The 18,231-nt window shown below is 37.2% G+C and overlaps 1 protein-coding gene across 1 annotated transcript in view; it reads left to right on the top strand.

Moving 5' to 3' along the window:
- The window catches only part of FAM20A (FAM20A golgi associated secretory pathway pseudokinase), a 190,421-nt gene that overhangs the window by 104,730 nt on the left and 67,460 nt on the right, over positions 1 to 18,231 (top strand). Inside the window, exons 3-4 of the mRNA XM_053708155.1 lie at positions 6,689 to 6,739; positions 13,299 to 13,377. Coding sequence (XP_053564130.1) covers positions 6,689 to 6,739; positions 13,299 to 13,377 — 130 coding nt within the window. The remainder of the gene's footprint in view (positions 1 to 6,688; positions 6,740 to 13,298; positions 13,378 to 18,231) is intronic.

The following is an 18,231-nucleotide window of genomic DNA, read 5'->3' as shown; positions in this document are numbered from 1 at the left end:
AAATTCCTTTCTTCTGTAGTGTGATCAGTCCACGGCCCGCCCTGTTTTTAAGGCAGGTAAATATTTTTTAATTTATACTCCAGTCACCACTTCACCCTTGGCTTTTCCTTTCTCGTTGGTCCTTGGTCGAATGACTGGGAGTGACGTAGAGGGGAGGAGCTATATGCAGCTCTGCTGGGTGAATCCTCTTGCACTTCCTGTTGGGGAGGAGTAATATCCCAGAAGTAATGATGACCCGTGGACTGATCACACTACAGAAGAAAGGAATTTATCAGGTAAGCATAAATTATGTTTTTCTAAAACCATAATTAACACATAGGGCCAGATTACAAGTGGAGCTCTATTGAACCATCCTGCATGAGCGCTAACTCTTTTGCGCGCATCGGGTAGCGATCGTATTACAAGTTGAAAGTAAACTTTTTTCGCTCGTGTGCTAACCCAATGTGCGTAAAAAGCTGAACTTAGAATATTGTGCGCGCAATAATGTATTCCTCCCTTCTCGCTTGCAAACTTGATCCCATATTCTCAAGTACGCTAACACGACATGAAAATATGAATATTTCACATTCCATGGTTGATGCAGAACATTGGAATGTGAAATATTTACATATATATATATATATATATATATATATATATATATATATATATATATATATATATATATATATATAGACATGTATATGTATGTGACAACTAGTATAACTAATTGTAAAAGGATACAATTGAGTATTTAGAAACAAGCTCCACATATGTCGATTAATCATACACTCTGCATATAATATGTTAGATTATGTATAGAAATGTTCGTATAAAAGTTCCATCTCATTCATACATTCTATATTTTATCACTTAGACTAGGAACACCCATGCTTACAATAGCTTAAGCAAAAAGAATTAAAAACACTTAAACCAGGTAAATTATAAATATCACAACTGCTGAAATAAGTATCCGTTTATATTTTTCTAACAGCCTTCAAACTATATATCAAGTAAAGTTATACTAAGCCCTTACAATCCGAGGGCTATATTACTTTTAATTATAACAGCTAATATTGAAGGCTGAAAATTAGCGAAAATATGGATATATCAGCAAGCCATTAGGTAAACCTGGTAAGCGGTTAAAAATTGACAACAAGGAGAGACAGAGCTGCTCCCTTAGGGGTCCGACAGGAGCAGTTGTGATATTTATAATTTACCTTTTATAATTTAATTTTTAATTCTTTTTGCTTAAGCTATTGTATGCATGGGTGTTCCTAGTCTAAGTGATAAAATATAGAATGTATGAATGTGATGGAACTTTTAAACGAACATTTCTATACATAATCTAACATATTATATGCAGAGTATGATTAATCGACATGTGGAGCTTGTTTCTAAATACTCAATTGTATCCTTTTACAATTAGTTATAATAGTTGTCTGGTTCTGTTTAAACTAAGACTCCACCACAGGTATTGTCTTCTAATAATATTACAAAGAATCAATGTACTTAGTATACAAATAGTCACATTTAAGACTAATCCTGTAACTATATAACTCTGTCACCCCCTAATCTCTAACATTCTAATGTATATGTATGTATCTCTATGTTAAAGCCCTTTGCAGCAACTGAGACCTCATATCTTTGAGCCCTTATAACTTTTTTTTTTAATATGTTTTTACTAGTGTTATGTGTGCAACCGTACTTTGTAATGTATTTTTTATGTTTTGTGACACTTTTTTTGTTTTGCGAAACAGTTAACCAGAGCTCTGAGGATGCAGTACTCATTCTAGCGTAAATTGCGATTATGCTCAAGCGATCAGGTTTACTTTCAACTTGTAATACATGCTGTAAACCCAACGTGCACAAACACCCGCAATAAACCCCTTTTCGCTTGTTCGCAGCTATTAACGCGCCACTCGTAATCTGCCCATAATTGGCTCTATTCGCACTTGTTGGTTGCTATTGAGGGCTGCAGCTTAAAGAGATCCCAAAGTCAAAATGTAACTCATGAGTCAGACAGAGAATGTGCTGTAAAAAAAAATCTAATTTACTTCTAGAGTAAACCTATAGGAGGCAGGCCAATAGGAGTTTAGGAGTGTGCACTCTGTGGAAGCAGTGTTTGAAACAATGTTTTTAGGAATGTTATACATTGTTGCAAACACTGTTACCGTAGAGTGCTAAAGACACAACCACACTCCTGAGCTCCTATATACCTACCTAGGTTTACTCTTCAACAAAGGACCAATAAAACAAAATACATTTGATAACAGAAGTAAATTTGAATAGATTCCATACTCTGAATCTTCAAATTTACATTTTTACTTTAGTGTCCTGTTAATATGTTAGCCCTGCATAGAATGCCCTCCTAGAAGACAAGCCCATTTAATCCGACTGTTTTAAAAGGATTTTAAAAGCCATAAATGTATTTAAACTAAAATGATTGAAATACTATATACTGTGTCTTTCATTAATAGATGTTCCTGCGTGGACTAGAAATGTGCATAATGCATTATTAGACTATGTGGCTGCATAACATGACAGATATAAAAAGGGATGTTGTGCCCATTTGCTTAGTCCTTGTCACAGAGTTTAATGAAAAAGGCACCATTCAAAAGTAATAGAACATTTGAAAATGGTGTTGCCCGTTTACCAGTCCAAGAACTGTCACCAAACTACTAAAGGTTTGGAGTCTGACAACAATTATTGCTGGGTTATACAAATGTTCCTCTGGCTGGTGAAGGTCATCCAAAGTAAAGTTGTAGTTAGGATGGTTGGGTATCACTTAGGTGTATGAGTATGGATATTATATATATTTAATAGATTGTGCAATCAGGTTTCCCATAATATGTTTCAAATGACTTGTTTAGGTTTATTTGCTAATTTGAAATTCTGTTTTTGCTCATTGAAACCTCAATCCATTATTCTCAAGAACATGCCCATTTAAATGGGCTTATCCTTCATAAACAGCAGGCATCATATATTATGTCTCCTATATACACACAAAGGCCTTCTTATCTTAACACTATATATCCATTTATCACACACACACACACACACACACACACACACACACAAAGATCAATACTTATGTACTGAAAAGTCACTGAGAAAACATTAAAGGGACATTAAACACTAAATAAACGCTAGATAGAATAATGCATTCAAATAAAAGATTAGTCTGAGAATAACATGTAGATGTATTTTTTAAAGTTTAATTAGTTGTTTAAATAGTGAAGAAATAAGTGTAAAGTTTTAGTGTCTATAAAACAATGGGAGCTGCCATGTTGTAACTTAGGTTACCTTCTCTGCTGTGGCCAATTAGGGACAGTTATAAATAGGTCACTAGAGTGTGCAGCACTTCCATTTCTAACAGGAACTGAAAAGCTTACAATTTCAGAACTGAATTACAGGAAATGGGGATAGTAAATTGCTGATTTTTCTTTAGAGAGAGAGATATTAATCATTTTATATTGCCATCTCAAAGTGTTTAATATTCTTTTAAAGGTAAAATCTACTCAGGAAGCCCGTTGTATGCCAAGCACTGTAAAACATCTCACATGGGGGGGGGGTTCATTTATACTGATGCCTCATGTTTGCGTAGCTTTTCCATAGATACTACTTTAGTATTCATACAGGTGGAGGTTTCAGCTTGCAAAAACAGCTATAGCAAATGACAAAAGCTATTTGTGACCAATTTAATATATTCCAACAGGTAAAATGGATAATTGAGAAACATTAAATATTTACAGCACAATGCCCCTTTAATAATGATATCATAGTACAGTGTCAAATCTACCATATTATTCCAGATCTTTTAAAATGCAGAGAAACCTGTTACAAAGCAATCAGTGCTAAACTGTCCACCTTAAAGGGACATTATACACTCATTTTTTCTTTGCATATATGTTTTGTAGATGATCTATTTATATAGCCCATAAAGTTTTTTTTTTTTTTTTTTTTAATGTATAGTTTTGCTTATTTTTAAATAACATTGCTCTGATTTTCAGACTCCTAACCAAGCCCCAAAGTTTTATGTGAATACCGTCAGCTACCTTCTCCAGCTTGCTCCTGTTTGTGTAAAGGGTCTTTTCATATGCAAAAGAAGGGGGGGGGAGTGTCTTATTTCCCACTTGCAATGGGCTTTCCAGCTAACTTTTCAACATAGCTAAACTGAGAGTTTCTAAGTAAGTCTTTAAACCGTTTTATCATGGATTTTTATATCAGTATCTGGGCATCTTGTTCTTTATAGTAGTGTCTATTACATGCAGTTATATGAAAATGAGTGTATACTGTCCCTTTAAGACACTTAGCTACTCCAACTTAAAAATAAGGTACTCTCATTATAGCATTTTACTTTTAAGTACATTATCAATTTTTAATGTATGTTAAACTATTCTGAAGGATAAACACATTGTCAAATATGCATTCATGTTCCAGATGCATATATGACCAGTGGTTGAAGCATATGCATGTATTTATACGCACACTTTTAGTCCAAGAGAGGACAAAAAGAAAACCAAGAATATTAAATGGCACAAAACTGAAAAAAAAACATATGATTCAACTAATCAAATATGTCTTTTTACAACTAAACTAAGGTAACAAACTATAAAACTTAATCTCAAATAAAATAAAAATATATATACAAATTTTAAACAGAAGTAAACATTATCAACTACCATATAGAGAAAGAACTAGATACATCAATCTATGTATCATAATAAGACAGGGACTAGAGCACTCTTTTTAAAGTGTAATGTAATACAGAGATCAGATTAGATACAATATACACTTCATGTGTAATACTTAATTGTTGCAACATTCAAGAGAGGCATTAGGCTCTCCTTATAAACATAAGCTATACAATGGATACTATATACATCAAATATTTGGAATAGAACACTTTAATATAAGAATCCATTCCAACCAAGTGACCGGTCACCGAAACACCAGGTAATGAGAGAGTACAGACGCTGTACACAACAGCTGATATATATATCGAAAATGTGATCAGCCACACCCCATCTGTTACCTAGACCCCCAGAACAAGCCAAAGGGGTATAACTAGGACAGATGTACGCAGGGATCTAAGCTTAAACTCACAAAATTGTAGTGTATAGTAAAGAGGATTGCATAAATACACATTACGGACATCAAAGTGGTATAAACAATAGGATGTGGGAGATGAAGTAGCGTACACTACACTACACCGTACTTACCCTAGGACCACCTTGAAAGAACCAAGGGCGCTACACCTGGGAAGTATATACCTGGGGATCTAAGTGTCGCAGTAATTTCTCCCTACGGGAACAAACGGCATGTAATAACAATACACTGATCTTAGAGCAGCGACTTTCCACTGCGGTACATTCAAGGTATTGAGACCAGAGTGTTTAGTTGTCAAAGTAGTGCACAGTAAACATTATCAACATTGTAATATAGCAGTGCTAGTGCAGTGCGAGTACATGGTGATATATCTATACTTCCAATGAAATTCCTTTGGTTTGCCGCGACCCCTACACAATTAATAGAATGGTCTTGTGAAACCCACAAGGGGGGAGTAAATGGATGAAAGTGCAGCAAAAACATATCACTCATATAGGCTTATCTTATCCAAATAATGTCATTCAGTCTGTCGCCACATCCCACGCCTGATGCGCATTTCCAGAGTGTCAAAGCTGCAAAGGGAATCCTGTTTTTTTCAAGTGTAATAATCTTGCTTTTCTTTTCGTCCTCTCTTAGACTTAAAGTGTGTATAAGTTTGTACTTTGGGGGTATTTGGTTACTCTCCCCTTATTTTCGATGGTTGGAATCTTGGATACTGAGATAGGATAGACTTTGGGGATATATAGGTGCACTTTTTATGCTATAGGATACGTGTTTACCCTATTTCTACATAATTGCATATGCATGTATGCCGGCTCCCAATTAGCTCACATGCTGTATTCTTATCTTGGATGACAGAGGAACACAAATCTGACGTTTGCTGGGGTTAAACACATAGTTAAACAAAGTATGTTTTATTTAACAATTGAATGGACATGAAATCCATGTTTTTCATTATTCAGATAGATAATACAATTTAAAAAAAATCTTTCCAGTTTACTTTTATTACCAATTTTGATTCATTCTCTTGGTATCTTTTTTTTTTTTTTGAAGAAGCAGCAATGCACTACTGGGAGATAGCTAAAGACATAAGTAAGCCAATGATTAGCTGTATATATGTGCATCAGTAGCTAGCCCCCAGTTCCTGAGCCTACCTAGGTTTGCTATTCAATAAAAGATACCAAGAGAATAAAGAAAATTAGATCATGGAACTAAAATGGAAAGCAACTTTCTAATTTACTCTTATTATCAATTTTTCTTCATTTTCTGGTTACATTTAGACACCAATCAGCAAGCGCTACCTAGGTGCTGAACCAAAAATGGGCAGGCTCCTATGCTTACATTCCTACTTTTTTAAATAAAGATACCAAGAGAATGAAAAAAAAATTGATAATAGAAGTAAATTAGAAAGTTGCTTAAAATTGCCCGCTCTATCTGAATCATGAAAGTTTCATTTTGACTTGGCTGTCCCTTTAAATTGCTTTCTATTTTAGATAATGGAATTGAGCTAAGTCACAATCTTTATATTCAAGATTTTTAATTTTTATTACATCTTGATTAGTAAAATACTGTAACTAAAATAGTTTTCTTTTTATAGATTATACTCCAGATGAAAAGGCTTTGAAAGGGGAATGTGACTGCACCCAAGGTAAGTTGTGTGTAATACCAAATCGTTTAGTCACCTAAAAATATTTATCCTTTCACACGCTCGCTACCATTAGTTTGCTATACCATTCTATACAGTGATCACACAGTTTAAACCGTTGGTATAAGGAAGCTACTGCTTTTTTCAACTTCACACAAAGGGTTCCATATACCAAACTGCGGATGCAGTTTCAGAACCCTAGTGGTGCAGTTGCAAGCAAAATGCTACCATTAATTAAAGGGTTATTCCAGCCACAACTAAAATGCATTTCACTTTTGAATATAAGCATTTTGCAGTATACTTGGTAGAAGCGATATTAGGGTTTTAAGTGAATGCTTTTATTGTGTATGTGCATGTGAAAACATATCTAAATATGCTTCAGGCAGCAGCCTTTTCAATAGTGTTGGAAACGAGTTTGAGCAATGGCACTACACTCAGACACACTCCCCAGTATTTCTATAGTGGTCAATAATTTTCCGTTAATATGAAATTAATCTATGCTGTTAGAGGGAGGGGTGCTACCGCACAACAATAGCATACAAACAAAAAGTGGAGGTGATAGAGTCACTTCCACAAAAGAATGCGGTTTTAGCACTCACTGTCTTAACCTCATGTGCGGCGTTTACTTCCAGAGTCTAAAACTTAACTTTTATTAGTTTAGTTAAAATAATTGGAGAAGGGGGAAAAAGAAGGGGGAAACATAAACGATTAAAAACCTAGGGTAAAGTAGTCTTGTATAGATTGTGTTATATGCAATAATCTATGTAAATAGGCCTTTGGGGTATGATAGCCCAGATAATTATATTACAGTATAATCTATACAGAAATCTCTGCGGTACACCGGTTCAATTCTATAAGACTGAGTTGATGTAGTGTAGGTTATTATAACGATACCTAGTAGAGAGTTTACTTAAGCTCAGCTTGGTAGCACGGATGTCTTGTACAAAAAGAAATCAGTTAAATACTGATACAATATGTTTATGTATAAATATTGTTGTCATCCATCCTCTGAGACTTTAATTTATTTGAAATGATCTCTTACATATAGGATAATCTACACATAAAATGCTGGTTGTCTAGTGTAGGAAACGTTAAATGTATTAGAGTACAGGGCTACTAGAATTCTCTAGAATATCTGAGATAAGATAGTTGCTGGTATTATTCTTCAGTTGTTTGTTATTGTATCAATATAAGTCACTTAACAGGGGCTGTATTGTTGCTACTGCTATTTTTCCTTGCACTCTCTTTTGTGTTTACTTATCATAGGGTTAATGTCAAGTAAATTGATTTGTATGTATTATAGTATCCCAATGCCTCATATGTAGTTGCGTTTGACCCTCTGGTCTGAAGTGATTTTGTATTGAGAATAAGCTAGGATATAGTGTAATCAAGCTATTATTCTTTCAAGTTTACATATATCTTACTCAATTCTATTTCGTAATAGCTAAGTGTATATTAGAGAAGTCCTAGCTATTCTGTATTTTCACGTCAACTAGTGATGTAATATTCAGCATACAAGGTAACTTTATTTTTGTAAGGCAGGGATTTAGTTACTATTCCTGTGCAAATCCCAATACACTGTTAAATAGTGTTATTGGTATGATTGAATCAGAATATTGTGGTGTAATAGTACCACTACACAGTGTAGAATATACAGGTCTTGTTTTGTGCATAAGTTGTGATTTCTGAACTTCATTAAAGTTTTAACAGTGCTGCTTGCAATGTTGTGCAGCACCTGAAGTGATTGTTATAGTGAGTTATACTTTACTGAGTTCGAATTCCCTTAGCATAGATAGTATCACTTTAATGCATTCACAGTTAACATTTCATAACATTAAACATAAAAGGTCACTTTATTTTTCTGAAGCAGAGATTTAGTTACTATTCTTGTGCAAATCCCAATACACTGTTAAATAGTGTTATTGGTTATTGGTATGATTAAATCAGAATATTGTGGTGTAATAGTACCACTGCACAGTGTGAAATATATAGGTCTGTATTTTATGCGTCAGTTGTGATTTCTGAACTTCATTAAAGTTTTGACAGTACTGCTTATAATGTTATGCAGCGCCTGAAGTGATTGTTATAGTGAGTTATACTTTGCTGAGTTCGAGTTCTCTGAGTATAGATAGTGTCACTTTAATGTATTCACAGTTAACATTTCAGATGTAAAATTCTGTTCCCCAAACGAACCGTAATGTGGTTAATTTTAATTTATTTAGGCAGCAATCGTGTGCCTGCAGGGAGCTCGCTATATGTAACTCAATACTCTGTTACTATTTGCGCTTTAGCACACTTATGTAATATAATAGGTCTTGTTGTAACTATAATTTTATTGTACATAAAATAGTATCACGCTACCAGCGTGTAGTTTGTTATGTTGGTCTGTTATTGTGAATCTATCTCATAATTCTTAGTCTGAATTAGCAGTTATCCATGCTGTTATTGGCTATGTTTGTAGTCTAAATTAGCCCAGTTACCCATATAGATACCCCATATCAACTTTAGCCTTCTTGTAACCGTTAGTCGTCAATATGTTACTAGTAAGCTATAAAAAGTTATGACTTTAGGTTACTGGTATAGACGTTATTAGTTAATGAGTATCCCTTTCAAAAGTTTCCTAAGTAGTGTGCCACGCTGACAACCTATTGGTACCGGTGGACCCCAATAATCGTAACCGACTACTTCTTCCTAATTTTTAAAACAAGAGCTTAACAATGCTCTATCTCTACACCTAACGCGTTTCGCCCGTATAGGGCTTTATCAAAGGCGGCGGGCCGCCCGTCTCTGAGAAATTTAAACCCGGTATGAACCGGAAGTTCCGCCTTAGAAATTTTCTGATTCTGCAAATCTATCAATCAAGTCCTCATTTTTTCTGGTTGTGGGTCCCGGATGTTGTTAAGGAGGATTTGAATATATCGGCTTAAGGTGGAATGTATTGAAATAAAGTCAATTTGATGTACGTGTGTTGTTATGTATGTACATAGATTTGACAATCCATTCCGATATACTACCATCCATGGCAAATTAGTTTAATTGTATTTTGAACAATTTATATTCCTTCAATGTAATAATATATATGTCTCTTTATATTGAGCTGTATGTAGCCATAGTGTGTCTGCTCAGAGAACTGTTGGTGTCTTGTAGATTTACATGCTACAAATCATTGTGCACATGCACAGTAAAAGCTCACACTATAAACTAATATACTAATAACTTTAAATAGAAGCATTTTTGCTAAAACAAGTGTATGGACTACATATGCTTGTATTGATGTGTATTTCAATTTTGTCTGGTCTCTTTAACCCTTTGAGTGCTAAGCACTTTCCCACCTGGGTGCTAGGATTTTTTAATGTTTTTTTTTTATTTTTAGAACAATTTTTTTTTAAACTTTTTTTTTATTTTTTTCAGACCCCCAAGACTTACTGTTGGAAAGGTTAGGCGATTACCTTTAGATGGTGGGTCTTGGGGGTCTGTAGCTGCTTAGATGCCTGAGATACAGGCTTCTAAGCAGCATGCCCCCTGCTCCTATACTTAACATTCTTAAGTATAAATAAAGTTTCGCAGTGACGTCATCGTGTTATTGCGCGTGACGTCACCACGCAAAACGGGAAGCCCCGGCGATGCCTGTCACTCTACAGGCATGATCGCTAGGGTAGGAGCGGGTGGGAGCCCCCAGGTCTCCCTCAAGGTGGGAGAGTGCTAGCGACGGCTCTGAGCCGTTATTAGCACCAGAGTGGGAAACTCTGTGATGGCTCAGAGCCGTCATTAGCACTCAAAGGGTTAAGGATAATTAAAGGGACATTAGACCCAAAATGTTTCTTTTATGGTTCAGATAGAGAATACAATTTTAAACAACATTCCAATTCGCTTCTATTATCTAATTTGCTTCATTCTTGAGATATCCTTTGTTGAAGAAATAGCAATGCACATGGGTGAGCCAATCACATGAGGCATCTATGTGCAACCGCCAATCAGCAGCTACTAATCCTATTTAGATGAGCTTTTCAACAAATTAGATTAAAAGAATGAAGCAAATTAGATCATAGAAGTAAATTGGAAATTTGTTTAAAATTGCATGCTCTTCATGAAAGAAAAATGTGGGTTTCATGTCCCCAGGATGATTGACAAGCCCGGATCTTGTATGATTGGTTGTGCAAGCAGCGTGGCTCCACATGCATTTACATGTGCAATGATAAATAAGCTGCAATGCTGGACAAGTATGTTCGCAGCTGGGAGCATTGTCCGCTTGCAGTATGATTAATGGGCTCCTAACTTGAGGTAAAGTCTGCGTCAGAGCAGCAATGCACTACTGGGAGCTAGCTGAATACATTTGGTGAGCCAATGACAAGAGGCATATGTACATAGCTCCCAGTAGTGCATTGCTGCTTGCTCCTAAATCTACATAGGTATGTTTTTCAACAAAGGATACCAAGATAACAAAGTAAATTATTAGCAGTACATAGATACGTCTCTTAAAATTCTTTGAATTTTACGTCCCTTTAACATCCATTACCATCTCATGCTGAGCCAAGAGAGATCATGGGAAGTTATGACAAGCTGGACTGTACAAGAGGATACACGTGTAGTAATAAATGGCACATATGGCTTCCAGTTTCATAGTGTGCTGCAATAGAATCTTCCTGTGTAGGTTTATTGTAAACTTTCTCATATATTTGTATTCATGTTGCATCATTTCTATATCACCCACACAGCAACCGAAATAAAAGTGCAGGCTGCCCACATCATGGTATGAGATGAGCAAAACACAGGATATTTACGAGTGTGCAGGAGGAAAGGCTATTTTATAGAAGGGGAAGATCAAATATAAAAAAAAAACAAGAAGCTAAAATGCTGTAAAAAACAAACAAATCTGGAACTAATATTTCACAATGAGAACCAGCAGATAGAGCATTATATGTTATGGATATAAATAGCACCCTGATGAAAATAAGCTACACAACAATAACTAAAACTGCAAATACACTTTTTATTTTTAATGATATATTCATACTTGACAATTCTCCCAGTTTCCCTGTGATAGTCTCAGTTTTTGGCTTCCTGTTCTAAGTTATAATTACCCCAGGAGTCTGTCCCACGTTGTAAAATAATCTGCGCTGAGCTGCAGGTTAGTCACAGATTTTTGCCACCTGTGCGAATTGTATACAAGGGGCAAGATTTATTGTGAGGCGAACACCCCGATACGGTTGAAGACTTGCTCATCTGCGCATGTAACTGATATTTATGATGCTGCCATTCGCTTGTGCAATGATAAATACGGGGAACATAGGCACCCCACAATCTGTGATGGAATGCAGACAGGTTCACAACACATAAATCCTGTCCGTTTGCAGATTGATATGGGCATCATTTATCAATCTGCAAACGGACAGGATTTATTTGTTGTGAACCTGTCTGCATTCCATCACAGATTGCTGTATTTATTTATTTGCATATTGTGGCAGCTGAGTTTATTACAATTCCCATCACAGCAGCAGGATACTAAAATAATATAACTCATTTTATGAACTGGCATCTGCAATTTTTCTACAGCCAATGTTTGTTTGTTTTTTGCTTGTTTTTTAAACAAATGTTGGCAACTGTGTAATATCCACTGCTTTTACCAGTTGTTTATTTGGTTTAGCGTCTGCACATAGCTCTGTTAGACAGACAAGTGATAGACATATAGATTAGATAAATCCTGAGAATGTCATAGGACCAGCAGAATGAGCTGTATTTCAACATATCAACAATGAATCACAGATTAAAGGGCAGATCACACATTATCCTTATCTAATCTGATAAACCTAGATAATCCATGTGAGCTTTATGCTCATCAAATTTATTATTTAGGTTTTAAGTCTTTAAAGGGCATTAAAATGGCCTGCTTTAAAATTGATTACATTTAAAAAACAAAACAAATAAATGTTCCTGTACTGATAAAATGTTGTTTCTGGGGGTGCATCTTTGTCTATCAATTGAGGTGCAGGACTTGTCTTTCCTAGCCTGTGAGCAGTTGATGTTTCAAACATAATTAGTTTGATGCAAAAAAATAAATTAAAAATGATAATATATATATATATATATATATATATATATATATATATATATATATATATATATATATATATACACACACAAAATATATATATATATATAACTCTTTGATGACAGGGTTCATTTGTCTACATCAGAACAATGTTCCAATGTAAACAAATTGAAATTCCGCGATCGCATGCACGATTTCAATGATGGGATCTGGGTCAGGGGGCGTCCCTATGACGCTAGACGCACCCTCCAGACCGCGATCGCATCCTGGCGCGGTTAGGACGGAATAGAATGCCATAACAGCATTACAAGGTTAATATGCATGGTAGAAGTTTTTAAATTTGATGTACCTTTAACATATACTGCTGTACATTTATGTAAGGCTTCATCAAACTCAAAATACTAATCTCATATTATTATTTTGGTTTGTATCTGTCCATAGACAAGTTTTGGAGGTTTATTAGTCTCCCCAAATATGTTTACTAAATGGTTAGGTGTGTTTTGTTCCTTTCAGTTGTGAAGCCAAGCGGCACCCACTTAAAGCTCATCCTGCGGTTCCAAGACTTTGGGAAGGCTATGTTCAAACCTATGAGGTATGTTGTCTATCACAAGGTCATGGGCTGAAACTAAGTGGAAGGCACAAGTGTGAGACAAGACCTTATAAAGATATGTTTTCATATTTATCTGTCTACAAAGGCTAAGGCAAATGTAACAATCTGCCAGACTGAGTGATTCATTTTCCTCATGCATGGATGAAGTGGCAGCTTAGGTGTAAATGCTAATGAGACATTAAGAGTATTTATGCTAATGACAGTGATACTAATTGTGCCCTATATGAGGATGTAAATTACCACCTGTTCAGAATGAGCTGCTGCATTTTAGTAACATAATACTGCATCGTTCTCAGACATGACAGAGTTCTGTGGGGCTCCCACAAGCATATTTTATTTCTGTGATTTCCAAATTGCAAATCTAAACGTGACTGAATCATTTCTTCATTATTCTAGTTCCTAGTTTCTCAGGTGCTTGTAATTGGGGGAGGGTCACAAACAATGGGTTCTCCAATCAGAGCCCTCTGGGGTTTTTAAATGCCCTTATACAGATTCAGGTAAGGAAAGTATTAGGTACATCACAAATAGTGTGTAATGAGTACGTCATAGTGAATGTGACAGTTACTAAAATAATAATTAGTGTGATGATGAAATGTGCAGTGGGAAGTGTCCCATACCAAAATATTTCACCTTACCAAGAACTTTTAGAGAATAACGGTTTAGCTGAAATAACGAACAATGGCAAAACAGCCATACAGAATAAATAAAAATGTCTCATTTACTATAGCATGCACTGTAACATCATTAGGATATGTTAAATAATTTAGTTCATCAGCAAGAACATCAAGTTTAGATGCTGAATTAGATTCCTCATAATCTTAGTGTTGTTGGAGACTCAGTATACACTGCACTAGATTGTCTAATAACCAAGAGTAACTTATCAATCAGTGGCTATGTACAATATCAGATTCGCACCTGGGGCAATTTACTGTTTTTGTTTCTCAAATTGTTTTTCAATAATATACTGACACTACAGGGAGTGCAGAATTATTAGGCAAATGAGTATTTTGACCACATCATCCTCTTTATGCATGTTGTCTTACTCCAAGCTGTATAGGCTCGAAAGCCTACTACCAATTAAGCATATTAGGTGATGTTCATCTCTGTAATGAGAAGGGGTGTGGTCTAATGACATCAACACCCTATAACAGGTGTGCATAATTATTAGGCAACTTCCTTTCCTTTGGCAAAATGGGTCAAAAGAAGGACTTGACAGGCTCAGAAAAGTCAAAAATAGTGAGATATCTTGCAGAGGGATGCAGCACTCTTAAAATTGCAAAGCTTCTGAAGCGTGATCATCGAACAATCAAGCGTTTAATTCAAAATAGTCAACAGGGTCGCAAGAAGCGTGTGGAAAAACCAAGGCGCAAAATAACTGCCCATGAACTGAGAAAAGTCAAGCGTGCAGCTGCCAAGATGCCACTTGCCACCAGTTTGGCCATATTTCAGAGCTGCAACATCACTGGAGTGCCCAAAAGCACAAGGTGTGCAATACTCAGAGACATGGCCAAGGTAAGAAAGGCTGAAAAACGACCACCACTGAACAAGACACACAAGCTGAAACGTCAAGACTGGGCCAAGAAATATCTCAAGACTGATTTTTCTAAGGTTTTATGGACTGATGAAATGAGAGTGAGTCTTGATGGGCCAGATGGATGGGCCCGTGGCTGGATTGGTAAAGGGCAGAGAGCTCCAGTCTGACTCAGACGCCAGCAAGGTGGAGGTGGAGTACTGGTTTGGGCTGGTATCATCAAAGATGAGCTTGTGGGGCCTTTTCGAGTTGAGGATGGAGTCAAGCTCAACTCCCAGTCCTACTGCCAGTTTCTGGAAGACACCTTCTTCAAGCAGTGGTACAGGAAGAAGTCTGCATCCTTCAAGAAAAACATGATTTTCATGCAGGACAATGCTCCATCACACGCGTCCAAGTACTCCACAGCGTGGCTGGCAAGAAAGGGTATAAAAGAAGAAAATCTAATGACATGGCCTCCTTGTTCACCTGATCTGAACCCCATTGAGAAGCTGTGGTCCATCATCAAATGTGAGATTTACAAGGAGGGAAAACAGTACACCTCTCTGAACAGTGTCTGGGAGGCTGTGGTTGCTGCTGCACGCAATGTTGATGGTGGACAGATCAAAACACTGACAGAATCCATGGATGGCAGGCTTTTGAGTGTCCTTGCAAAGAAAGGTGGCTATATTGGTCACTGATTTGTTTTTGTTTTGTTTTTGAATGTCAGAAATGTATATTTGTGAATGTTGAGATGTTATATTGGTTTCACTGGTAAAAATAAATAATTGAAATGGGTATATATTTGTTTTTTGTTAAGTTGCCTAATAATTTTGCACAGTAATAGTCACCTGCACACACAGATATCCCCCTAAAATAGCTATAACTAAAAACTACTTCCAAAACTATTCAGCTTTGATATTAATTACTTTTTTGGGTTCATTGAGAACATGGTTGTTGTTCAATAATAAAATTAATCCTCAAAAATACAACTTGCCTAATAATTCTGCACTCCCTGTATATAGCCCTGGTATACTGACACTATATAGCCCTGGTATACTGACGCTATATATCCCTGGTATACTGACGCTATATAGCCCTGGTATACTGACGCTATATAGCCCTGGTATACTGACGCTATATAGCCCTGGTATACTGACGCTATATAGCCCTGGTATACTGACGCGATATAGCCCTGGTATACTGACGCGATATAGCCCTGGTATACTGACACGATATAGCCCTGGTATACTGACGCTATATAGCCCTGGTATACTGACGCTATATAGCCCTGGTATACTGACGCTATATAGCCCTGGTATACTGACGCTATATAGCCCTGGTATACTGACGCTATATAGCCCTGGTATACTGACGCTATATAGCCCTGGTATACTGACGCTATATAGCCCTGGTGTACTGACGCTATATAGCCCTGGTTATTCTTCATTTTAAATCATTTTAATTATTTCTGGTTAAAATCTATATAAACCAATTTTCCAAAAGATTGTTTTAATGGCAAGTATACAACACAAGGTTTTCTCCAACATTGGTGTGTCCGGTCCACGGCGTCATCCTTACTTGTGGGAATATCTCTTCCCCAACAGGAAATGGCAAAGAGTCCCTACTAGGCTCCGCCCACCCCAGTCATTCTCTTTGCCGTTGCAACGCCCATCCTCAAGATAGGCCTTTCAAGGCCAAGAATAAGTCTAATTTTCGTTCCTTTCGCAATTTCAGGAACGGACTGGCCTCTAATTCTGCATCCTCTAAGCAAGAGGGTAATGCCTCACAGCCCAAACCAGCCTGGAAGCCTATGCAAGGCTGGAACAAGGGTAAGCAGGCCAAGAAGCCTGCTGCTGCTAACAAAACAGCATGAAGGAGTAGCCCCCGATCCGGGACAGGATCTAGTAGGGGGCAGACTCTCTCTCTTTGCTCAGGCTTGGGTAAGAGATGTTCAGGATCCCTGGGCACTAGAAATAGTTTCTCAGGGTTATCTTCTGGAATTCAGGGAACTACCCCCAAGGGGAAGGTTCCACATGTCTCACTTATCCTTAAACCAAATAAAGAGACAGGCGTTCTTACATTGTGTAGAAGACCTGTTAAAGATGGGAGTGATACACCCAGTTCCAATAAAGGAACAAGGAATGGGATTTTATTCAAATCTGTTCGTAGTTCCCAAAAAAGAGGGAACTTTCAGACCAATTTTGGATTTGAAGATCCTAAACAAATTTCTCAGGGTACCATCATTCAAGATGGAAACCATTCGAACGATTCTACCCACTATCCAGGAAGGTCAATTTATGACTACCGTGGATCTAAAGGATGCGTACCTACATATTCCTATCCACAAAGAACATCATCATTTCCTAAGGTTCGCCTTTCTGGACAAACATTACCAGTTTGTGGCCCTCCCATTCGGGTTAGCCACTGCTCCAAGGATTTTCACAAAGGTACTAGGGTCCCTTCTAGCGGTTCTAAGACCGAGGGGCATTGCAGTAGTACCATACTTGGACGACATTCTAATACAAGCATCGTCCCTGTCAACAGCAAAGGCTCATACAGACATCGTTCTGGCCTTTCTCAGATCACACGGATGGAAGGTGAACATAGAAAAAAGTTCTCTGTCTCCGTCAACAAGAGTTCCCTTCTTGGGAACAATAATAGATTCATTAGAAATGAGGATTTTTCTGACAGAGGTCAGAAAGTCAAAACTTCTAAGCACTTGTCAAGTGCTTCATTCTGTTCCACGTCCTTCCATAGCGCAGTGCATGGAAGTAGTAGGGTTGATGGTTGCAGCAATGGACATAGTTCCTTTTGCACGAATTCATCTAAGACCATTACAACTGTGCATGCTCAAACAGTGGAATGGGGACTATACAGACTTGTCTCCAATGATTCAAGTAGATCAGAAGACCAGAGATTCACTCCGTTGGTGGCTGACCCTGGACCATCTATCCCAGGGAATGAGCTTCCGCAGACCAGAGTGGGTCATTGTCACGACCGACGCCAGTCTAGTGGGCTGGGGCGCGGTCTGGGAATCCCTGAAAGCTCAGGGACTATGGTCTCGGAAAGAGTCTCTTCTCCCGATAAACATTCTGGAACTAAGATCGATCTTCAATGCTCTCAGGGCTTGGCCTCAGCTAGCAAAAGCCAGATTCAAAAGATTCCAATCAGACAACATGACGACCGTTGCGTATATCAATCATCAGGGGGGGACAAGGAGTTCCCTGGCGATGAAAGAAGTGACCAAAATAATTCAATGGGCGGAGGATCACTCCTGCCAACTATCTGCGATCCACATCCCAGGTGTGGAAAACTGGGAAGCGGAT

The sequence above is a fragment of the Bombina bombina genome, chromosome 1 (assembly GCF_027579735.1).
Source record: "Bombina bombina isolate aBomBom1 chromosome 1, aBomBom1.pri, whole genome shotgun sequence".
Taxonomy (NCBI): domain Eukaryota; kingdom Metazoa; phylum Chordata; class Amphibia; order Anura; family Bombinatoridae; genus Bombina; species Bombina bombina.
The sequence above is the reverse complement of the archived record's forward strand: the minus strand, read 5'-3'. Positions and strand labels throughout refer to the sequence as shown.